The 25,659-nt window shown below is 44.1% G+C and overlaps 1 protein-coding gene across 2 annotated transcripts in view; it reads right to left on the bottom strand.

The window, feature by feature from the left end:
• The window catches only part of LOC102370105 (tyrosine-protein phosphatase non-receptor type 20), a 136,096-nt gene that overhangs the window by 62,746 nt on the left and 47,691 nt on the right, over positions 1-25,659 (bottom strand). For both annotated transcript variants that reach the window (XM_025213588.1, XM_025213547.1), the window contains 12 exons: positions 23,120-23,305; positions 22,445-22,595; positions 18,621-18,828; positions 13,349-13,452; positions 11,603-11,701; positions 9,204-9,311; positions 8,977-9,093; positions 8,376-8,611; positions 7,473-7,577; positions 6,434-6,527; positions 1,164-1,249; positions 859-1,006 (listed from right to left, as the gene is read on the bottom strand). In XM_025213588.1, coding sequence (XP_025069373.1) covers positions 859-1,006; positions 1,164-1,249; positions 6,434-6,527; positions 7,473-7,577; positions 8,376-8,611; positions 8,977-9,093; positions 9,204-9,311; positions 11,603-11,701; positions 13,349-13,452; positions 18,621-18,828; positions 22,445-22,595; positions 23,120-23,305 — 1,642 coding nt within the window. The remainder of the gene's footprint in view (positions 1-858; positions 1,007-1,163; positions 1,250-6,433; positions 6,528-7,472; positions 7,578-8,375; positions 8,612-8,976; positions 9,094-9,203; positions 9,312-11,602; positions 11,702-13,348; positions 13,453-18,620; positions 18,829-22,444; positions 22,596-23,119; positions 23,306-25,659) is intronic.

Below are 25,659 nucleotides of genomic sequence, written 5' to 3'. Positions count from 1 at the left end.
TTACAAGCCAGCTGAGGGGGAGTCAAGTGAAGGCAAAATTGGGGTCTTTTTTGTGACTGCCTCTGAATACTCAGAAGAACTCAGCAATATTCTATTGCGTATTTATTACGTCTAGTTTAGGTACCTTTTGCACAGGTATAACTCAAGAGTTTATGAATGTTTCTGGGGGAGCCAAAAGCAGCACAGTAAGAAGCAGGACCTACTTCACCGTCATGGAAGTGCGGTGACAGCACTCAGCAGCAGGGAATTGCACGTAGGCTAAGGGCATCTTATTCCCCACCCACAGCACTGTCCCATAGGCATGCATAGCACCCTCAGATGAGCCACTCTATGCTTGGGCTCTCAGAACATAATCCCAAGCAACACAGCTGTCAATTGCATAAGTATGCTGCAAGGGAGGGGAAGGGACTGACTGCTCTTTCCTGACCTGTGCATTCATGGAGGGGGCGTTATTATTTGCCTGTCGAGCAGTGACTGCATATCTGCAGTACAACCATCAGTTGATAAAGCAAAAAGTGCTGCGCACTTTTTTATCCCACTAAAATAACAAATAGATCCAGTTTTGCTTTTGCTGATGTCACAAGCAATTTCATTTATTTTAACAGGGTTACAATGGAATAAATGTGGTATCTCAGTCAGCAGCTGTAATATTAAATGCATATCCAAATGCTTTGGAAATATTATATAAAATCAATTTTAAATTATGCCACTGACATCTTTTATTACTCTTATTCAGTATGTAGATTTTCTCTGTGAGCTGTGGAAATATTATGTGATTGTTTTCATTCATTCACTTCATGGAAAATGTAGTAAGCACAATAAGAGATTTTCTCTTGGGTTCCCTTTGTTATCTCTCACCATCTGTTGCAAACGGGTAGCCCTTAGGATCATCTGATGAGGAAGCAGCCAAGAAGGTGACTGGACATTTTCCTTCCTTTCTGTCATTAGCTGCTGGGCATCTCTCTGCTAAATCATGATGGCCCCTTTCTAGAACCAGCTTTGCAACCTGAAAGCAGGGTGGAGAAGCTTCATTCAAAAGCTGCACAGTCTGCATCAGTTTTGTACTTCTCTTCAAACAAGAGAACAGAAAAATCCCTCTCAGCTCTGTTCTGCTGCAAATTTCTCCAAATCAGTAGCCCCACTGAGTTGTGTCTTATACAAACCTGGCCAGCTTTCTTAAGATATTCCACAGCCTGCTTGTGTGTAATGCCACATAAGCTGATCCCATCCACTTCTAGCAAGCGATCACCTGAGACAGACAACAAATGAAGCAAGTCAGTCATGTGGTGCTCAGTCCATGTGGGGATAAATACTGTGCTCTTGAAGCTACCCACACTTCTCCAACCGTGGCTGCATTTTGTAACTTTCAATGGCTGCCTTAAAAGCAAGTCTATGGCTTTCTAGCCAAACTCCATTACTTCTGCATTTGCCATATTCCTAGATATTAGGAGTGTACAAAGCGGGCTCTATTTGATTCAGATTTGGATTTGGCCTAATCACGGACAGTGATTCAATTCGTTGATTCAGATCACTGTCCCTGATTCAATTCGGCCGAATCTGAATCTGAAGATTCGATGCTGATTCGGAGAATCAACGATTCAGACATAGACACAGCTTTAAATATTTTTTCTGCTTACCCTGAGGTAGCAGGTGCAGCTCGTGATGGCTGCGATGCTGAAGCGCATGGACCGTCCCACAGGAGTGGTGGGAGGGGGCCTGCACATGCTCGGCGGTGAACCCAGAAGTGAACCGGAAGTACTTCTGGTCCACTTCTGGGTCTGCCAGGGAGTGTACTGGGCCCCCCCCATGCCTCCCCAGCTTGGTGATCAGCCACATGAGGACCCCGGGTGCCCCCCCCCGACCCAGGAGGCACCAGTCACTGAGCTGGGGGGTGGGCACAGGGCCCCCCCTCCCCACCCCACGCGCTCCCCGGCAGACCTGGAAGTGGACTGGAAGTGCTTCACTTCTGGGTCTGCTGCCGAGTGCGCTGGAGAGCCCCCGTGTTCCTGTGGGATGCTCCATGTGCCCCAGCACCACAGTGTTCATGAGCCCCTGCTACCTAGAGGTATGTAGAAAAAACATTTAAGATACCCTGTAAAAATGTGATGATGTTAGTTACCACAAAAGATGTTCATCAGCAAACTCCTTGAAGACACTGGAGACTCTCTGGCCATATGTGTGGCTATGAAGGACATATGGATCTAGATCTGCTTGGGACTCCTGTTTTGAGCAATGGGAGGTGTGGGTGGCAAGACAGTAACCCAGTGGTTATCAACGTTCCCACACACAGAGCACTCTTTAGTAAATGCCAGCTCTTAGCTTTCATTCATTTTTATCTACAGACAAATTCTGAAACAGGAACAACAAACAGGGTAGTTTGCAAGCACTTTGCTGGGAGCAAAAGAAGGAAGGGGAAGAGGAACCAGGCACCAGATCCTGCTCCAGGAAGGTAAGTGAGCTAGGGCTGCCTGTGTGCTTGGCTTGCTGAATGTTTGTTCGGTGGGCTGTGTGTCACAATGACAGAGCCACCACCTCTGGCAGCTCTTCCTCTGCTTGTACCTGTGAAATACCTGTCCAGGCAGGACCACGAACTGTTAAGGCTTCCCCCAGGTCCTGGTTTGGTGCTGTGGAGACTGTGGCTTTCAAGTTCCTTCCACTGACAGCCAGGTGAGGGAGTACCTGCAATGTGAGTGATGTATCCTGGAGCTGTCCCTTAAGAAGCAGGCAAGAGAGCTACAGGAGGAGGTAGCAAGGCTCTGAATCATCCTCTGCCATGAGGACTTCATCAATTCAGTGCTGAAGTGGACCTCTAAGACTCTGGAGGAAGGACTGCCAGAGGCAGCACTAGAGAAGGAAAAGGATATGGATTCCCAGGAAGGTGGAAGCTTGTGACCTCTGGCATCAAGCAGAAATCTTCATCTCACCTGAAGCAGTTTGCCTGGAGAACAGATATAGAGCCCTTGCAACAGACGAGAAGGAACATGTTGCATTGGTGGGGGAGGTCAGATGAGGCATCCCCACAGTTGGGACGATCAAGACCATTACCACCAAGAGGAAGCAATGGGTGGTGGTGGTTGGAGACTCCCTTCTGTGAAGGATGGAGCATCCATCTGCTGGCCTGACCTGTTGTCTCAGGAGATCTGCTGCTTGCCCGGAGCCCAGATCCAAAATGTCATAGAAGGATTACTGAGACTCAACCGGCCCTCTGACTAGTACCCCAGGCTGCTCAAAAGCAGACTTTTAACTACTACCCCAGGGTGTCAATGATACTGCCAGGGGTGACCGTTGGCAAATCAAAAGTGACTACAGAGGTCTGGGTGCAAGGATGAAGGGGACAAGGGCTCAGCTGGTGTTCTCCTCAATCCTTCCTGTCAAGGGAAAGGGCCCAGGTAGGAGTGCATACATCCTGAAGATCAATGCATGGCTGCACAGATGGTGTTGCCAGCAGTGCTTTGGCTTCTTCGAACACAGGATGCTGTCCCAAAAAGAAGGATTGCTAGGAAGAGATGGGATCCACCTGGCAAAGAAAGGAAAGAGCAACTTTGCAGACCGGATCGCTAATGTAGTGAATTGGGCTTTAAACTATGTTAACCGGGGGATGCAGACCAAAGCTCTAAGGTAAGTGGGGAAGTGGGTGACCTGAAGGAAGCACAAGCAGGAGGGGGCAACAGGGGACACATTCTCATTCTTCCTGAGAAAGTAGGGCTATCAGTTAGTTACCTCAGGGGTCTGCACATGAATGCAAAGATCCTGGGAAACAAGCAGGAAGAAATAGATGCCCACACACGATGACAGAACTATGATGTTATTGGAATAACAGAAACTTGGTGGGATAGCTCACATGACTGGAGCACTGTCATGGATGGATATAAACTGTTCAGGAAGGATGGGCCGGGGAGAAAAGGAGAAGTTTCTCTTTATGTAAAAGAGTTGTATGATTGCTCAGAGCTCCAGTATGAAACTGGAGACAGGCCTGTTAAAAGTCTCTGGGTTCGGGTCAGAGGTAAGAACAACAAAGATGATGTTGTTGTGGGTATCTGCTATAGACCACCAGGCGGAGAGGGTGAGATAGATGAGGCTTTCTTCAAACAGCTAGCAGAAGTTTCTCAGTCAGAGGCCCTGGTTCTCATTAGGGGACTTCAATCACCGTAACATCTATTGGGAGGGCAATACAGCAGTGCACAGGAAATCCAGGAAGTTTCTGGAGGGGGTTGGGGACAACTTCCTGGTGCAAGTGTTGGAGAGGTCAACTACAGGCCATGTTCTTCTTGACCGTGATTCACAAACAGGGAAGAATTGATAGGAAATGTAGTAGTGGATGGCAACTTGGGCAGCAGCGACCATGAGATGATTGAATGCATGATCTTGAGGAAAGGAAGGAAGGAGAGCAGCAGAGTATGGACCCTCAACTTCAGAAAAGCAGACTTTTAACTCAGTCAGGGAAATGATGGGCAGGATCCCCTACGACAGGGATTTTCAACTTTTTTTAGTCTACGTACCCCCTGGGTCGGACACCAAGGAAGGCGGTAGCGTGTGGCCAAATGCAAAGCAACCTAGTGACAGATGATGTGGAAAAGTCTGAAGTACTCAATGCCTTTTTTCACCTCAGTCTTCATAGCCAAGGTCAGGTCCAAGACTACTGACCTGGTGGCACAGTTTGGGGTGAAGGTGAGCAGCCGACAGTACAAGAAGAACAGGTTAGGGACGATTTAAAGAAGATTGACATGTACAAGTCTATGGGGCAAAACACGATGCACCTGTGTGACCAATGTGATTGCAGAGCCACTAGCCATTACCTTTGAAAACTTGTGGCAATTGGGAAAAGTCCCAGATGATTAGAAAAGGGAAAAATATATTGCCCATCTTTAAGAAAGGGAACAAGGAGGATGTGGGGAACTATAGACTGGTCAGCCTCACCTCAGTCCCCAGAAAAATCATGGAGCGGGTCTTTAAGGAATCTTTTTAAAACATTTGGAGGAGAAGAAGGTGATTGGTCAGCACAGATTCACCAAGGGCAAGTTATGCCTAACTAACCTGATTGCCTTCTATGATGAGATGACTGGCTCTGTGGATGCGGGAAGAGTAGTGGATGTAATATACCTTGACTTTAGCAAAGCTTTTGATAGGGTTTCCCACAACATTTTTGCAAGCAAGCTAAGGAAGTACAGGTTGGATAAATGAACCGTAAGGTGGATAGAAAAGTGGCTGGATTGTCAGGCTCATATAGTAATAATCAATGGCTCAATGTCTAGTTGGAAGCCGGTATCAAGTGGAGTGTCTCAGAGGTTGGTCCTGGGACAAGTTTTGTTCAATATCTTCCTCAATGACCTGGAAGATGGAATGGAGTGCACCCTCAGCAAGTTTGCAGATGACACAAAGCTGCAGGGTGCAGTTGATATGCTGGAGGGTACAGCTAGTATTCAGAGTGACCTAGACAAATTGGAGGATTGGGCCAAAAGAAATCTCATGAGGTTCAACAAGGACAAGTGCAAAGTCCTGCACTTAGGACAGAACAATCCCGCTACAGGCATGGGACCAACTGGCTAAGCAGGAGCTCTGCAGAAGAGGACCTGGGGGTTACAGTGGTCAGTAACCTGAATATGAGCCACCAGTATGCCCTTGTTGCAAAGAAGGCTAATGGCATACGGGGCTGCATTAATAGAAGCATTATCAGCAGATGAAGGGAAGTGATTCTTCCCTTCTATTCAGCATTGGTGAGGCCACATCTGGAGTACTGTGTCCAGTTTTGTCCCACACCCCCCACTACAGAAAGCATATAGACAAATTAGAGAGAGTCCAATTTCGATTTGAATCCAATGGTCTCAAGTTGCAGCAAGGGACACTTAGTTTAGGTTTTAGGAAAAACTTTCTCAAGAGGAGGGTAGTGAAGCACTGGAACAGGTTACTCAGAAGGGTTGTGGAATCTCCATTTTTGGAGGGTTTTAAGACATGGCTAGACCAAGCTTTGGCTGGGATGATGTACTTGGTCCTAGCTTTGAGCAGGAGTTTGGACTAGATGACCTCCTGAGGTCCTTTCCAACCTTAATTTTCTATGATTCTGTTGCAAAAAAACTCAGAAAGATCACAACAAGTCAGAATGGTTTTGACCCTATAGCTTCCTATTTGAAATCTCTGGGTTTATATTGTGAACCATGCCTAGGTGTTAGCACACCTATCAATGCAAATACTGCCTGGCACCCCTCAATACCCTTAAAAGGGTACAACAGTACCCCAGGGTGTCATGGCATCATCACTGAGAACCCCTACAGTAACCAATAGACTGAAAGGCTGCATATTCTGTCACAGACAGCAGAAGACAATCACTGTCTGTCCCTCAACCCTTTCATGTAACACATTTCAAATATCTGTGAATAGAGTTCAGCCCCACACATTTTGCTTCCCCAGCACAGAATTGTATTTGCAAATGTCCTACCTATTTTTATTTGTCCATCCTTATCAGCTGGTCCTTTAGGGATAAGCGACTTCACATATATCCCACCATGACGCACACTAGTGTTAATTCCACCCTGCAAAATACATACGCACATCTTAGTGGGGTCCTGAAGCACTACATGCCCCTCCTTCAACAAAAATCAAAGCAAAAATGGGTGTTGCCATGTAAATTCTGAAGAGTGTGTCACAAATCAGCAACTGCATCAGAAATTACCTTTTAAAAATTTAGGGGGAAGACTGAAAACAGTTGCTATTCTCGTTCCATAATGAGTGTATAATGAACCTCTCAAGGCAGTCTTAATTGTCCATGTTTTACTGTTCTGTCTAAAATTCTGAGCGCTTCTATGTGACTGCATATAAATATTTTAAATCATTCTGGAATTCCCCCTCATGCTACTATAAATGTGGTTAAAGGTAGCTAAGAGTCACTTTCCAAAATCTGGATAATGCATTAAATTGCTATTAGTCTTTCAGATTAAATGTACAGACCTGGTCCTGAACATTCATTGCCAGTAGAACTTCTCTAACATTTTTTGCAAGAATAGGAGAGTTAGTTCCCACCCCCAGGCAAATCCCAAGCTCACTTATAGGTCTGTTCTGTCTGCCTCCCTACATCCTCTCAACAATTTCAAAGGAACAGATAAGCCCTAACTTTCTGCTGTATTGCCACCTTGTTTTAACGTGGGAGTAACTGTGTTTTAATGGTAAATGAAATAGTATGTGAAACTAAATTGGCAGAGTAAATCCCATGACCCAATGGAGGGGTATCATTTCACCAAGATAAACAGGCAGCATTTCCACTGCTGCCTCTGAACATGGGAAAGTAAGTTCATATAATTAGAACCTATAGTTTGTAATCACTTTGCCAATCACTTAGGAGGGTTTGGGCCTTGAAATACTGGGCCTTGCTGTCAGCCTGTCTTCTTCTAGGACCCCATGTAATACACCTTCCCATATGTTCCTTGGTAATGTGGGCATTGTATTCATGAATGCATTGTAAGATCAAAAATAACACTTGCAGTCACACTGATTCCCAAAGTCCCGTCATCTTTAACCAGCTCCACGGTGTAGATTCCATTTGAATTGACTTCAGCGGGAGGCATTGAGTGAAAGGAGTCAGTTTCCTGTCTCGAAAATATAAACACTAATGAGACGACAGCATGGAAAGGGAGAGAAATTCTAAGAGGCCCAATCTGCTGTCATTTATACCAGTGTGGAAATCCAGATTACTATCACTTCTACCCAGGTGTAAATTGGAGCAGAATTTGATTTACATGATATAAGCTGAGGACAGCTAGGGAAGATTTTCAAAACCTGAACAATTAGATTTTTTTAATTATTATAGTCCATAACAATAAGACTTTTGAAATAATAAATTAGTACCAATTGAGAGAACCCACATTTTTCCACCAAAAACATGAATTTCCACAGGAAAAAAAGAGAAAAACTATTTTCAACATTTCCCCTGTATTTTGACTGGCTCTAAGCCTGGTCAAAATGATTACAGTACATTTAAAAATGTTAATAAAGAAACAACTGAAAATTGTTAAGCACCATTTCCATGGGATTTCCTTCTCACCCAACACATTTTTGTTCCGCTCTGTTACTTTCTATATTCTTAATAGCCAAATATTTCAAAAGGTACATATTAGACATACTGGGCACATCTACATGTTCATTAATGCACCATGGTTACAGCACATTCAGTTTAGTAGCTGTAATAACAGGTACTAACTGAATGTGCACTAACTGGCACTAATGAGCAGTAGCACTGGCGCACAGTTTTTTTGTGAAGTTAATGCACGATAGACTAATTCAACTGTGCTTAGCAGCGCTTTCGCTATGGTGCATTAATACTCGGTAGAATTAGTCTACATGTAGATGCGCCCACTGTTACTAAGTACTACTAAAACAGTATTTACCTCCACATCCATGTGGTCAACTGAAAGAACAGAAATCTTGTTAACCAATTCTGGTGCCAAACTCCAAGAAAGAACCTTTTCAAGTTCATCTATATTTATGTCTTTTTCCTTGGAGGGTCCTGTATGGCAGCCTTGTATTCTTTTTCTCCCACTGTCTATGCAAGTTTTCTCAGACTCACTGGTGCTGCTTTTTCTTGACAGATTTTTCTCTTCCTTTATTCCTTCCTCATACATGTCTGCAAAAACAGACCAACACCAAACATTGTCAGCTGAAAAAATCTGGAGAGAGATACTGTTGTGCATTGCCACTGCCAAATTCTAGCGCCGCAGGCCAGATGCCGTGACTCCATGCTCTGGATCTTGCCCGTGACATAATTTCCATCGACTTCACTGGTACAAGATTAGTATCAGAAAGCACCAATACATTTCACAGAGACTGCTGAACAGCCAACAGATAGAGCTATTAGGAGTCACTTGTACTTACTACTTGCCAACTTAAACTACAGTTTAGTGGAAAAATTCTTCTAACATATCCCATTACAAGTGCCCTGAGCCAACTAATCTCCTGCAGCAGATAAAGACATCCAAAACTGTATTGTACCTTTTGGTTGAGAGATGATCAGTTCCACTTCATCAGGAGCACTCTGTATAATTTTAACTGCAGTATTAAAAGAAACACCCTCAAGACTAATATTATTCACAGATATGAGTCTTCCACCTAAAATAGGATTAAAACAAAAAACATCAAAAGGGAAAAAATAAGGTCAGAATGATTCATTATAAACCATGAAAGCATCTCAATTCTAATTAAAAATTGGGGACAGTGACCTGGTTTGATGTGCCCAGCTCTGTCTGCAGGTCCTCCGGGAATAACTGAAGCAATAAAGATTCCAAGGTCTAATTTCCCCACATTTTCTCCTCCAATAATTACGAAACCTGTGAAAATGAGATAGCACAAGACGAGAGAGATGCTAGTATTATTGGAAAAAATGAACAGCTGAAGAACAAAAGCATCTTTTCTATTGCCATAAGTTATGTGCACATTCCAGGGACTTAAACTCTCTGATCTTTAACTTCATCTAGACCTTGATTTAGGGGAGTAATTAAGCTCAAACTTAAAATTTAACATCCACTAAATTTTAGCTTGATTTCAATAGAGAGTGGTTACCCTTCCTCAATAAAAAAGGTGCTCTCCTGAGTCAGGACCTTAAAGTGCTGAACTCCCAAGTCAGATAAGCCACAACCAACATAGCCTTGGAAACTGTTATAACAACTAACTGAGAAGTATAAACCTTGTTAGATGCATTTGATAGATCCTTACTAGAACACATTTATCATATGCTTGATTTTGTATTTTGACTACTTGTACCATCAGTGCTGCACTAGCCAGTGCCTGCGTTAGCTGTAATAAGGCTCGTAGCTTAGCATATATGCCTTTTGCCTCTTTCTTATTGGATAATTAGTGATAAAAATTCCCCTCTGGAACTCTGATTTATTCCCTGCAGCTGGTTTTGATGACAAGTTTGTTTTACTAAGCAGCATGCAAGAATTTCAATTAGAGAGAGGCCCACATTGTGGTGTGTTTGCATCTAAATGAGATCATTCTTAAGGTTTAGATCTAAACAATAATTCTACACGCATTGTAAGGCCACCACACATAGGTAGTCAGCTGGGTTTTAACCAGTGACTTTCCAAATAAAGCTCTATCATCCATGTTACAAGTGTGACTGAACTAGCAGCAGTAACATGCTGCTGCCCTCTACAGACCAGCCATTAAAAGAGGGTGCAAACGCATACTTTGCTGGTGTGTTGCATAACAGAATATTACGTACAAAACAATTTAAGCACTCAAAAGTCAGGAAATAGCAGTGTTATGATGATATATTTGCTATACTGCTGAAAGACCTAGACAAGTACCTTAAATGTCAAATGGGAAACCAGGGTCTAGTTGTTTTAGTAAAGCACCATAAACCTCCCTGAGTTTTTGGTAACCCCTTCGAGAAAAATGTGGCTACTGATGCTTTGAACCTGTCTAATCCTTTCCTATACCTCTTTCTATCGACAAGACCAATCTTACATATTGTGAGAGCCAGGGCAAAAGCAGTGGGAGGCTGTTTTAATACCAGACAGTGGGCAGTATGGTAACTTTTTAATGCTGCAAAGAAATACCACAAAATATTCACGTGCATTTGAACCACTTAAATGTACAAATATATCTTAAATGGTTCAAATGCATATGATTATTTTATAGTATTTCTTTGCATTTTAACTAATTAATTCAGCATACCAAATGTCTAGACATGATTCTGCCTCATTGCTTAAAAATAAATGAATTCTCAAGTTTGGTTCCAATGTGCAGTGCCCCATGCAGGATGGGGCCTGGGATAACTGCCCCATTGTCCTTGCCCTATGGCCACCCCATCACTGATGGAGTCAGCAAGAAAGAAGAAGCTTACGGACTTGCTTAGTTTCAATCAGCAAATGTCATACTCAGTAGCTATATTAGGATAGAGAAAACACAAAGGCATTTTTATAACTGGCAACACACAGCCTGTGTGCAGCCTATCCAGTGAGCCAGGCTCATTAAAAAAACTAATAGACTTTATTGAATGAAAACAAAGGCTAGAAATAGACATCACCAAATGAAGCAAATCATCTGTCACAGATTGTGTCCTGGTACAACTGATCCAGTTCATTGGGTGAAACATATATTGCCCACTATATCACCTCTATTGATCCTGGGAGCGCATCTTGGTAAGTGGGAAAACCACAGCTTCCCCACTTCCAGAAATGCAGCCTAGAGATTCCCAGGTGCATGTCTCTGTAAGTGGAAAAGCTGGGCAGGTGCTCCGTGGGCTTGAGGGGCCCAGTCCTAGGAATTCCTGTGGTTTGCAGGATCAGACTCCTCAAGCCCCGATAGCATCTGCCTGCAGCAGTGAGAGAGCATGGGAAGCTCCAAGGTGCTTATGCTCTTGCACCATAAAGTAAACAGACATCCACTGTTAAACTGTGGCAAAAATTGATAACACTTTCATCACAGCCACAATTTGTGGCATGACAAGGGGTATAGATGTCTGTTTGCTTGGCCTTTGTGCTGCCATGCAATTTTTTATGGTAGCACAAATGTTATGGAAGGCAATGCCTGTTTTTACCCAAAAAGTAAGCTAAAGACTCATATGCACGAGCTGAAAATCCTGGTACCAAAAATATGAATGTTCCTTACTCACCAAAGCCATTTTGAGAATCACGTTTTAAATGGACACAAATAATTTCTCTTTCCAGTCCACTTAACACAATCTCCTTTTGGCTAACTGGTGAACATGATGCTGTGAAACAAAACAGCTGAAGTCAATGCAGACAAAAGCCACAAGGGAAGAAAAGAGTTGCATTTGGTTTGGGGCAATTTGGGTGTTTAAAAGGTAAATATACTTTGTCCTTAATGTCAAGCTTACAATTCATTTTAAACAAATATAATACAGGTGGGGAGTGTTAGAGCAAGACTCCTGGAGATCAGCAATCTGTAGGTATCCAGAGAACACACAAGCACAGTTTGTAGCGGGCATGCTGCTGCTATATTGTCCTAGGAATCCCTGTCCACCCCCACTCACAGGATTCATGTCTAGCAGTGGATGTGTCTACACAAAACACTGTGTCACCATAGTGACAAGCTACAGTGACATGCTGCGGCGGGCACAAACTGTGATGCCAACGCTACATTGCCATAGCTCGTCACTACAGCGACACGGAGTCTAATAATAACCAAGCGCTACCAGGACTACACAGTGCATGTGTAGATGCACCTAGTAAAAAGCTGGTTTGAGCTGTGATTTTTAATGGAATTTGAGGGGAGCAAACACCCAACTCATATTGTATTTGAGTGGGATTTAGGACTTAATTCCCTGGATTTAACTCCCTGGACTTAACTCCCTCCCAACCAGCAGCAGTTGTGATGATGGCTATTGTAATGGGATCATATGTCACCCCATGTATGAGACTTCAAAGTATGGTTTTACTCTGAAAGGGGGATGTGTAAAGATTACATTATTGTCCTGGGTAGATCTGCTCTTTCTCCATATGTGAATCAGACAAGCTGACTTCAGGGACAAAAATAGTTTTTATTGCTTTTATTTTTATTAGCTGCACAATGCAAGCTTAGGTATATAGTGGAACCTGGAGTCTGTTCTGACTCATGCATTATGTACATAGCTGGCATGACATACCAAGCCAAATTATGCCCTTAGAAACATCCGTGGAACTTCAGTTAAGGCATTCACATATGATTGAGCAACTTCACTCAAGACAATTGTGTGTCACTGGACGCATCTACATGTGCCTCTTTTAAGCAGACTTAGCCTAAAGTCACCATTTTTAAAGCACATTAAGGGCACGTCTACACATGCATGTCCTTAATGCACCTTAAAAATGGTGATTTAAAGCTATGTGAGCCTAAATTTGATACCTGCATAAAGCAGGTATCAAATTTAGGCACGAATAGCTAAGTTGCATTAGTGCACGTGTAGATGTGCTAATGTGCATTAACACAGTATGCATCAATGGATAGACACTGCGTTAATGCGCATTAGCACATCTGCACATGCACTAATGCGACTTTAGCTATTTACACCTAAAATTATTGTACCTTAATGCACATTAGCGTGTTCACGTGTAGACGCGTGCCTAAATTACCTTAAGTTTAGGCAAACATAAATACACATGTAGACATGTGCACTGAGGCAATAATTTGACCTAGGAACCCTTATTACTGTTGCTGATGTCAGAGAATGGAGAAAAAGATCCCAAGTAAACTCATTGACTCAGGGTTAATTTATAGGTCTGATTAGGGAAAAAAATCTTTTGCTTTATAAAATGAAGAACTTTGGTTTGGAGTCACTGAAAAAAAAGTGTAGAATTCTATGGTTCCATTTTTCAATATAGCACTGCCTGTTAAGTACATCACAGACCATTATACTTACGGCTGGCTATATTCTGATTTGAGCGGATAGAGAGATAGTCATAACTTCTTTGGTTTTCATTTAAATTAATGTGCACTTCTGTCTGGGACAATCCTGATGGTGAGCTAGCAGTCAAGAAAGGAGGTTTACATTAATATAATAAATCAACAACGTGACTTAGCACTTATCATCATCTATAATTTACAAATACTGGTCAGAGGTAAGAAGAGAACACAGACATTCCTTGCGTATGACCACCTGCTCAAGCCACTAGACCATATCTCATGGATAGAGATGTATGTTGTTTGTAGTGCTGGCATTAGTTTTCAAATTAGATCTAATGCAAGACCACTTATGTAAGGATTTTTTCATGAGTCAAGAGGAAACAAACCCTTTATTTTAATGCAAACAGCAGGAAAGCAGGACAAAATCCCAGCATGAGTCTGCTATTCCTGCATATAAAGAGGAGTATTGATGGCTCATTACTGCTCCTCACTCTTCTAGACCCTAGCATTTTAAATGGCACAACAAGCTCTTCAAGGCCTTGTGAACCCTGTGCAGCTAGAGCAACCACCAGCACTTTGGTGGAGGTAGTGATGTAAATGAGAAGAGAAGAAGTCATTCTCTTTTTCTGCATACAACACTTTTAAACATCGAGGAATCCCTCAGGCAGGAGCGCCTTTGAGATAGTTAACTCCACACATAGGTGGATCTAGGACTTTCTTAAGGGGGTGCAAGAAAAGTGACCAGCATTGCAGGGGTGGCTGCATCTTGTACTCCTAGTGTCCCTCCCAACCAGTACAGACAGACCACACCATGAAAGAACAGCTGAAGATTTTTTTTAAGTCCCTGAATCAGGTAAAAATTTCACACCCACTGTTCTCACACCCCCTCCATTCCCAGCAGCATGTTCCCTTCCCTCTCATTCCCCATTTTCCCTGCCCACCACTGTTGTTGTCCTCCACTGATCTCAGGGTGGAAGAAGCTGCAGAGCCAGTCCTGCTGGGCTATGTGGGAGGCCAAACTCAGGCACAGTAGCCGTGACAGTAGACAGGTTCCCCTTCCTGAGACTTCCCCCAGCCTGGCAGGGAAGACACAGAGGACTGGGCCAGGTGGAAGAACCTACCCACCACTGCCACTGAGCCTGGCTCACCTGACAGCCCAGCTGGGGCAGAGTAAGAGCAAATCTAGAGCTCCTCTTGTCCCTGGTTCAGCCTGAGAGAGCAACAGCAGTGGATAGGGAAAAGGAGAAATGGAATGGGAAGGGAGGGGACGTGTCCCTGAACACAGGAGAAGAGGGGGATTCTTACCTGCTTCAGGGACTTTTTTAAAGTCCCTGGCTGCTGCCCCTGAGGTATGCTCAAAAAGGTGGGGGGGGAGGTGATCAGCCCTCCTCTGTACCCTCTCTGTATCTGCCTCTGCCCCATGCATTCAGTTCTGATACTGCCTGTCTGAGAGGGGCGCACACACACCCTGTGCTCTCCTTTTCACTTCTGTTCTTTTTTTCCTCTGTTCTTTTTTATCAGGCAGAGAGAAAATGGTTTGGTCTTTGAATTTGACACAAAGAGTACCTCTGCTAGCAGTCAAATCCTTACTTGTTAGATTGTGCCTTCTGTGTGTTCGTGTAATATCTAATACAGTGTAGCCCCCCCACCCTATCAGGGGCTGTTTGGCATGACTACAATGTTAATAATGGTTAATGATGCATGCTGGATTTTCAAGAGATTTGAAAGAAGTCTGCAACGATATGAAGCGCAATAGTTCATTTCATAGTTTCATAGTTTCATAGTTTCAGGGTCGGAAGGGACCTAATAGATCTTCTAGCCCGACCCCCCGCCAGGGCGGGAGAACAACCCAAAAACACAAACAAAACCACTCACCCTAAAAACAAAAACGGGACTCAAATGAGTCCAGCCAGGTAAGTATCCAGCCTCTTCTTAAAGATCCCCAGGGTAGGGGCCAGCACCACCTCCCTTGGAAGTTGGTTCCAGCTCCTAGCCGCCCTGACTGTGAAGTAGTTTTTTCGGATGTCCAATCTGTACCTCCTCTCCATCAACTTGTGCCCATTATTCCTTGTTATGCCAGCAGGGGCTAGGGGAAACAGCGTCTCCCCCAAACCCTTCTGGTTCCCCCTAGTGAGTTTATAGACGGTCACCAGGTCCCCCCTCAGCCTTCTCTTGTGGAGGCTGAATAGGTTCAGGTCCCGCAGTCTCTCACTGTAGGGTCTGCCCTGTTGTCCCCGGATCATGCGGGTGGCCCTCCTCTGGACCCTCTCCATGTTGTCCACATCCCTCCTGAAATGGGGCGCACAGAACTGGACACAATACTCCAGCTGCGGCCTGACCAGCGTCGCATAGAGGGGGAGGATCACCTCCCTGGCTCTACTCGAGATGCACCTGTGGATGCACGACAAGGTCCGGTTAGCCCTGCCAACCATGACCTCGCATTGTCGGCCCATGTTCATCTTGGAGTCAATAATGACACCAAGATCCCTTTCCGCCTCCGTGCTCTCAAGTAGGGAGCTCCCCATCTTATAAGTGTGCTGCTGGTTCCTACTACCCAAGTGCAGCACCCTGCACTTGTCCGTATTGAAACGCATCCTGTTCCTGTCTGCCCACCCCTGTAACCTATCCAGATCCTTCTGCAATCTCTCTCTCCCTGCTAGCGTGCTCACCTCCCCCCAAATTTTGGTGTCATCAGCGAATTTAAACAGGTTGCTCTCCACCCCAACATCAAGATCGCTGATGAAGACATTGAACAGCGCAGGGCCCAGGACCGAGCCCTGGGGGACTCCACTACCCACCTCCCCCCAAGTCGAATATGATCCATCCACCACCACCCTCTGAGTGCGACCCTTCAGCCAATCTGCAATCCATCTGACCGTGTAGGCGTCTATGCCACAGTCGCCTAGTTTATTAATTAGGATGGGGTGAGAGACGGTGTCAAAGGCCTTGCTGAAGTCCAGAAAGACTACATCCACCGCGACACCTGCGTCCATGGCCTTTGTGACCTGATCATAAAAGGCCATCAGGTTGGTCTGACATGATCTCCCCCTAATAAATCCATGCTGATTGCCCCTGAGCATCATTTCTGATGCCGGCCCATCACAAATGTGCTCCTTGATGATCTTCTCTAAGAGCTTCCCCAGGATTGAGGTAAGACCGACGGGCCTATAATTGCCCGGGTCCTCCCTTTTCCCTTTTTTGAAGATGGGGACCACATTAGCTACCTTCCAATCGTCTGGCACCTGGCCCAAGCACCACGATCGCTCGTAGAGCCGTGCCAGGGGCCCTGCAATAACCCCAGCCAGCTCCCTCAGCACCCTGGGGTGGAGAGCATCCGGACCCGCTGACTTGAACGCGTCCAGTTGAACGTTTCAACTCAGATATACAGTGCAGAATCAGTTTTGGCATGTCAGAAAATCTTAGGGTCAGTATTGTTATTTAGACCTGATGAAGAATGGCTTGTATTCAAATTCTTGTCTAACTTTATCCCAACTATATAGTTAGTCCAATAAAATATTTCACCTTAAGAAATTCTTGCCCCTGGGATTATTATGGTTATTTAGACCATTTTGCATGTGAATGCTGCTTTGTACAGCAGGTAACCATGTTCAGGAAGGCTAAGGGTGTAAGCTGGTAAAGAGAGTACAATATGGGAACAACTGGGGTGATCACTGCAGGTGGGATGCATCATGAATTAACTCTGAAGCAACAGTGTCCACTTTGGAAGAAACATACTGGACGTGTCTAAATGGGAGATTTACTGCGCAGTTGACTAATTAGCTGCATAGGAAATGTCTTGGTATCTTAGGCCAAAGGAAATGAATTTACTCTGCAGCAGGATAGTACTTGTAAATATGCACATGCACACACACTAAAACTGGTACAAACTTACCTTTTTGGTTTTATTAACTTACTTAACAACAAAACATAAGAAACGGCCAAATTCAGGAAAATATTTAGGCTGAGGTTTGAGGTTCAGGGTCTTTCCATGAAGGAACCCATCTATCTCTGCCCCTTTTCTCTGCCACAATGGGCATTTATACACATGCTCCGGGACTTGGGGGGTCGGGGGGATGCTTTAATTAGAGTGGCTCTTGGAGCTGATCTAATCATGAACATCGCATGCCCCTGGAGGCTGGGGGGGCATGGTGAGCTCCCGCAGGCAGCGACAGCACTGGCAGTGGTGGGAACATGGTGACAGCAAGCAGGAAGCACCCGCAGGCAGCTGCGGTGCTGTCAGTGTTGGGGTGGCAACCGGCAGCCAGTGACCACCTGCAGACGCTGCTGGCAGCATTGGCAGTGGCCAGCAGCAATCACAGACCACCCACAGATGCCGCCAGTGGTGTTGGCAGCAAGGGGGGGCGGGTGGCAAGTGGCAACCGCCTGCAGGTGCCACTAGCAGTGTTGGGGGCACCTTTTCGCAAGGCGTGCACCGTCACGCTCAGGGGGTGCATGTGCACCTGCGTGCACCCCCTACATGTCACAATGGATCTAATTAAAGTGCCTGAAGCGCCTTGTGTATCAGCATCTCCTTGCTTAAAAATGGTGGCGGGGGCACTTTAACTAAAGCTCATCGAATGAGCTTTAGTTAAAAGCACCCCCTCCATCATTTTTAAGCACAGGGACACTGATACACAAGATGCAGGAGTCTGCTGGAGCAGGGTAATTACCATGCTCCAGCAGACTCGATTAATTGAGTCTGCTTCAACACGCTGTAATTACAGAACATCAAAGCAGCCTCACTGCTTGTGTATAGGCACCCATTGATTCCCAAACCTGTTTTATGCTACTGGTGTAGATCTAATAGGACCTTTCTGGTTTGACATGACAGTAAAGCAGCAGAAGTAAATCAGCTCTACATCACTATGCTGGGTCCTATATTTTGGCACCTTGTCATAAAAATGTTTTAAGTAATTCTGTAAAAGGTCGCAGTGCAAGCTTTAATCCTGTTACAGTCACTGCTGAATTGGCAGCAGCTTTTGACTGCTAAAGCTTGAATTGCAGAGTTTTCAAGGAGAGAGTAAGTGTTGCTGAGCAGCAGCCCCTGCCTCCCTGGCTGCAGCCAGAGCCAAGCACAAAGCCAGCCCACAGCAGCCATTCCAGTGTCCCTATGTCTCCAAGCTGGCACAGAAGTCATCTTCCTTGCTTAAAGCACAGACCCCAATTTTAGATGGTTAATTTTTGGGGAAAAGGTGTATATGGTATATGACTAAATACATTTATCTATTTGCCAAACTAATATACACTTTTAAACACATTTAAAGGAAAAGGTGCAAATTTAAACCCACCTGCCTAGGTTGCTTTTGTCTCCAACCACATTGTTGGTTTCCACACTGATGCTATCACAAGACCTACTCATCATCCCAGCATCTGCATTTTCCAAATCAGTCCTGCACAGCAAATTTTCTGAATGAGACATTCTTTGAGACAAGACAAAGTGTTCATGTTGAACTGCATATGTGGCATTCATTTGATCTGTTTCCAAAAATTTGCTTTCTTCTCAGATGGAAGGAGACCGAAGAAAAGATAGAAGGAAAAGAAGGGTAGAAGGATGTCAAAGATTTTATGTCCAAAATTGCTCTCAGTTTGCCTTTTTCAACATAACAGACTTACAAAATATCTGGCATTATACATATTAAACTTGTTTTGATACCCTAAGATCATCTATGCATTATGGTGGGGAAAAAGATGTTCTTTCATTTTCTTTCATAGGAAGTATCATGATGGTTTTCATTTGGGTTTGAATTCCATTCATATGGGCTTCAGTACAAATTCACTCTCTACAGAGGGAATCGCAGTGCTTGGCCCCAGCAAACCAGAATATCTCTCAGAGGCTGTGTTTACATGAATGGCAGACTGTGCAGTTGTTAAATGACTACGTAGTAACCAGTGTTACTGCACAGTACCATCTCCACAGTTTTTTCCGATGCTACTGCACAGTATCTCATTACTACTGCAGAGTAGTGTCGCATCACAGTTAGTGCCCAGCAATGCTACTGCATGGTAGCCACAAGCTACTGCGCAATAGCTCGTTGCTACTGCACAGTATCTCATTACTACTGCAGAGTAGTGTCGCATCACAGTTAGTGCCCAGCAATGCTACTGCATGGTAGCCACAAGCTACTGCGCAATAGCTCGTTGCTACTGCACAGTAGCGTCTCGTGTAGATGCTCCCAGAAACGTGCAGTTTAAGATCAGGAAGCGGAACTCAAATGGAAAAATTCTGTCTCTAGAGGACTGAATTGACTGTAACCAGAGAACCCTCATTTGTTTCATAAATCACTAGTCCAATACACATGTATCTAAGGAGATCTGAGCACTTCCGATAATCCTTCTACAACTCAGAGAGGAAGCAAGAAGCCGAGTCTTAGCCCTGAGCATTTTGTGCAAGTGAAGTAAGGGCTATATTAAGACAGTACATAACCTGTAATTTTCCACTTCCAAGTTAAACTACCAATTCTTTTTAGACTATTATATATTGTGGACTGAAAGAAAAGAATCTGCAACTCTATCCCATGGAAGGTCCTTGGATAAACTAAAGCTAACTGAGTCAATGTTAATCTGTTCAGGTTTTTGCTCACCAGGTAGGAATACTTTGGGGAGAGGCTGGCAATTAGGACTAATCTAATGCACAGTAAAGCAACACCATCTATACATGCGTGGGACTTGTTGTGCAGTAAATTATGCTAACTCACTGTTTGCTAGTACCAGGAAATACAAATTAAATACTAGATTAATGGCACATTAGCTACTGTGTAGTAGTACCCATGTAGATGCTGATTGAGAGCAATTTGCTCCCAGTCAGCTCAGGCAGCAGGGGTCCTGCTGCTGACTGGCTAAGTCCTGATGCTGCGGGGAGATATGCCAGCTGCAGGGACAGCTGTCTCCCCTCCACGTGGGGATCAGGACCCATCCTGATCCCCATGGGCCGGTAGTGCTCTCCCAGCAGCAATGACTGCTGCATCCCACCCACATGGAAATCAGGTCAGGACCCAATGCATGTGACCAAGAGAGCTGTCCCTGCTCAGTGGGGACGCTGCCCGCCAGTCGTATAGGGATTCGGATCTCCATGTGGCTGACAGGCAGCATCCCTGCTGAGTGAGGACAGCTCTCCTGGCCACATGGGAATCGGGACCAGCCCCTGTACCCCCTGCCAGCCCCAGGGCTGGCACCTGGGGAGGGGGCCTGGAGCTCGCCCTGGTTGCTGCAGGGGGGCAGAACAAGGCAGCAGCATCCCTGGACTCAGCTGCTCCTGTCAGGAGCAATTTGGTCCTGAGAGGCGAACATGTAGCCCCAGAGCACTTTATTACACCTAAATTTTCAGGGAAGAAAATTCATATGCATTATTTGCACATGTGGATGTGCCCATATAAAAGCAAAACAAGAGCTCTGCTGCCACAAGAAAGGGGCTTGCAAGGTAGGGGAGCTAAAAACTAATAAGGATTACCTGTCCTACTTAACATGCATGAGCATCTCTTCCAGAGTTCTCTTCCTATTAGATATTATTCTGAATGTAGCCCTCTGGAATAGTACTTTTTAATTTCATTACAACTAAGCCCCTTAAACTTAATGGATTTGGACAGAGACATTTTAAAGTATCTAAAGGGTTTGCTGGCCACGTTATTAGCACAACCTAAGAGTTACCATGGTGATAGCTAAGTAGGAGGTTGCCAGCAAGTTTGTGGAGATTTTGACTTATACTTCTGAACCAGGGAGCATTCTTATTGATTTGTGCATAAGGGATTCCACTAGTATGAAAATGCCAAGGAAAGAATTATGCCGGTAGTTAATATGGTTAAATTGTCAGTAAGGGTTCCTGCCAACTGCCTTAAAGGAACCATTCCCTTAGACCAGAATGACACACCAGTACTGAATCCCACAACCTGCAGTCACTCCCTCAAGCTAATGGCTGGCACAAGCCATAACAGTTTCTGTGGTATGAGGCACTTGTAACTAAGACTTGTGTTATAATTATACTGCCTCCTAATTCATTTTGCTCTCTTACATCTTGATTATAACAGTTTTCATTCTAAAATATTATTGCAAGTACATGTTGCCCAACAAACCAAACAGTCTGTTCTTGAGGCTTACTTATATGCTAGATCTCTGTTGCATGGAGTTAAATTAAGAATAGAAAGAACCTCAATAAAATAAGTGGTTGACAAGCATAAGCCTTGTTTTTACTGCTAGCACCTTTGTGTAAGGATTTCATGCTAGGGGCAAAAAAATTGTTTCCTGTAAAAGAATGTTCAAAATGCTAACCATTGCCCAAGAATCAGCATTTCCACAAGAGGTGGGGACAGGATGATCTAAGGGGCAGAATGCTGACTTGAAAGTCAGGACGCCTGGTTCTATTCCTAGCTCTGCCAAGGACTCTTGGATTTTTGTTTGCGGGTCATCTCTTATTTTCAGTTGCTACAGAACCATTTATTAGGCTTTCTTGGTTCAGAGATTAAATCCAGCCCAACACTGTTGGACACAGTAAGCCACACATTCAGTGGAATAGATCTGTGCTTTCCACCAGCAATAGATCTGATCAGTTGACCCCCAAAACCACCAACAAGGTTACTGCAGCACTGTGTAATAAAACTGTTTTCCTATTTATTTAGCTGTACGCCACTGATTACCAAAACACCTTACAGACTTTAATTAAGACTCCTTCAGGAAGAGAAATATTATTCTCCCTATTTTATAGATTGTAAGCTGAATCACAGTGAGATTAAACAATTGTATAAGAGCACCTGTGAGAGAGGATATAGAAGAACCAGCCACATCTACATGAGATGCTGACTGCGCAGGAGCCTGATATCACTGCACAGTAGCGTTGTGTGGCAAAACCTGTGATGTGACACTACTGTGCAGTAGTTCTGGGCTCCTGCACAGTCAGTGTCACAAAAAAGACCTTCATCAACACTACTGCACACTGCGCAGTAACTCGGGTTACTGTGCAGTCATTTAGTCCTTATTTATACAAGTACTAAGTGACTGCACAGTCAGCATTTCATGTAGACATGGCCACCACGTGGTAAACCTACAGCATATTTCATTTCCTTTAGCTTCCTTTGTGCCTCACATGATTGGTTGTGTGAGGGAAGGTATGTTCCTAGCTCACCTGATGAAGCTTGCCGAAGATGAAAGGAACTCATCCGTGCATTAAATTTGTGCTGAGCAGAGCAGAGGTGCAGCAAATATTTACAGGTCTTTGCCGTGTCAGTGATGAACTTGTGTTTTTTGAAACTGCTTTCAATCATGAACTTTTTTCTCTAGAGAGAACACAAAGGCACATGTTGGTTTATATTCCAAAAAGGACATTTTCTGACGAATATAAAGCTCCCCTATATAACTGTGCTCATTTTTCCAGATACATGCATGCATTGTACATGCGGTGATTCCCTTCACAAAGTTGATAGTAATGAATCAGATGTCTGGCATACGTATTTAGAACATATATGCCCTTCATTGAAATCAATGTGCTCTGGACACTGATTTCATTGGAACTGACAAGACTTGGACCTCTGAATGTTAACATAACACTCATAACATTTTAACCAATAGGATGCAAGTACCTTGAGGCAGGCAAGCTAGTGATGAGAAGAGAGAAGAGGGCTGAGTGATGAATGGCTGACATATTTCTGATCCAAGCAGAAGGGGACTGCAGTCCCAAATATAGCCGAGTCAGTGCACAAGAATTCTAATGGTAACCCTGAATTAGATGCGTTTATCAAATTCAGTCTGAATGGCTATAAAACCAAATGGAAAGCAAAGGGTTCTCTTGGTTCCCACTCACATGAGCTGAAATCCTCTCCATTTCCTGCCACTGGAACCTTAAGACGGCAATTCTTGTGTGGTTTTTCACATCATACACAATGATGCCTTTGGCACAGATTCCCAGGACAGTATCAACTCCTGCTGCCTTCTTCTCTTGGAACACATGATGGAATAGCACGCCATATTCAGGGAGCTGCTGAGTCACCTTTGCAGAGAGAGAGGTGGTGAGTTTACACAGCACTATGTATAATGTGTATTGCATAGAGCCCAATCCTCCTATCCTAGCACATGACCGGAAAGGAACAAAATCAAGTGGGAAAATATGTAGACTGCCAGAAGAGAGATAGGTAGCAGAAGACTTCTTTCCCACTGAGAGACATTGGAAACCCTCCCAAAATTCTAACCCCTGCTCTTCCGCTAAGCCAACTTCTGACCCTGGCAAATCATTGCACTGCTTTATGACTTGGTTTCTCACTAGGAATAGCACTTTCCAATCCAGTTCACAGGGAAAGCTGAGAGGAATATTTGTCTGTATTGTGCTGCAAATGTTATAGTGACACACAATTTCTCAGTATTACTGCCTCTTAAGACCATATAAATTTGTGGAGTAGACATCTGCTTGAAGTTGGTGCTACTTCATGAATGTTAACATGTTCCTTCCTATCTTTAGCTGTATGCTTTTGTTCCCATGCTCAAACCCAAACAATCTAACACACAGCAAATAAACTGATATTGCTAAAACTTTGGCATCAAAAGTATTAGATGCATATGCGGTTATAAAAAATCCCTGGAAATGTTACCTTCTAGAACACAATAGCTCTCTGCCTTCAACAAGCACTCTGAGGTACTGACCCACATTCCTTAATCTCTCTAATAAAAACACACATTACACGTTATTTGGCTGTCTGCGGGTTTCAGCTATGAGTTTTGCTAAATTATAATTAGAGCTCAAGTCTAAACATTACAGCAGCTTATGAGGGGGAATTTGGTTCCCTGCTAAGATGCCACCTGATTGCCAGTGACTGTTCAGTCCCATTCCCTTCAGGCACAACATTCAGCTTAAAGAGAGGGGAGAGCAGTGCTTCAAGAAACAGAAGAGACACTTTGCCTCTCAGACCCTAGTAGGAGTGCTCTTCTGCCTGGGATGTGTGCAGGCTGGAGAAGGGAGTGAGAAGTACCTATTATAGCCCATTCATTGTAGATAGCTCCCCACTCAGCAACTCTACCTTACAACCCTTACCATTTAGTGACAATGGGTGGAATTATATTTCCCTCTGCGCATCTAAAACTAAGTTTTCTAGATATCTACCTGGCCATTTTTGGCCCTCGCTTTAAACTGTGGCTGTTTAAGGCAGCATGCATAGAGCGAGGCACTGGTCAGGTACTTACATGACTACATTTGTGCATCCAAGAAAAAGTCCTGGAAAAAAGGGAAGGGAAAGGTCCTCCCATGTTTTTGCTCAATGGCTTAAGGCACTCACCAAGTTCTAGGTCTCCATCACTTACAGGGGGTTTGCAGCTGTGCTTCTATGACTTTCCAGCTGGGAACCATCAGGCCACAGGTCAGGCATCATCCCTTGTATTTAATAACAATTGGATATACAGTGGGGAAATTTTCATCCCATTGGGAGCAAGGGTCCAAGCTAAAATCCAGGGTGACCTTCATTGCAAAGCAAGCAGCCATCTCGCTGTATCACAAAGCCTCCTGACCTCATATATCATCCTCTCTTGGCCCAGAATGGGCACACATACATAGCTGCATATGTGTCCAGCCAGTGTGTAGTCTACTATGCATGTTCACCCTATATGTACACACTTTTGTGTCTACTTTGCAGGGGTAATAGAATCATTATCTGTGTGTAAATGGCATTTGTAGCACTTATGACACACAAAGGAAAGCAGAATTCTACCCAGTATGTCAAAAAATTATTTTCTGACCCAAATCTTTGTCCTTCAGAGGTTTGTGAGATACAGGGGATGATTTTTCAGTCATTCTGTGAGTTGCAGATCAAAATAAGGCTGAGTGCCTTACCTAATTCATTGTCCCTCAGAGGTTATCCAGGGCCTTAAGCTAAGTTTTTAAAAAATGACCAAAAGATTTGGGAGTGACCAAATGAAATCACTTTAAAGGAACCTGGTTTTTAGAAAGTGTTCAGGACCTGCCCTCTGAGAATCAGGCCTTGTTAAAGTTTCTCAAGTGAACACCAAACTTGAAGCACCTGGAACTACTAGCCAAATCCTGGTTGTGACATCAAAACTCCTTTCATATTTGAAAGGAAGAATTTGATTTTTCCTTGCTTCATGGATGTCCTTTTTCATGAACACGGTGTGTTCTTGTTTCTATAGATTTGTTCATTGAAAGAGAGGCTAACAAAGATGCTTTTCTTCATTTGATTTGCCATGCATGATAGGACTCTACACCCCAGTCTGTTGCAACAATTCCACTAACACAATTAAGCAGCAACTGGACTGAAATGATGACATAAATAAAAGCATGTGTAACTGGAACAAAATAGATAGTGATGTGCAGATACTCCCTGATCCTAGATGTTTCATGTT

Source organism: Alligator sinensis, unplaced genomic scaffold (genome assembly GCF_000455745.1).
Source record: "Alligator sinensis unplaced genomic scaffold, ASM45574v1 scaffold264_1, whole genome shotgun sequence".
NCBI lineage: Eukaryota > Metazoa > Chordata > Crocodylia > Alligatoridae > Alligator > Alligator sinensis.
This window is presented reverse-complemented; position numbering and strand designations above follow the sequence as displayed.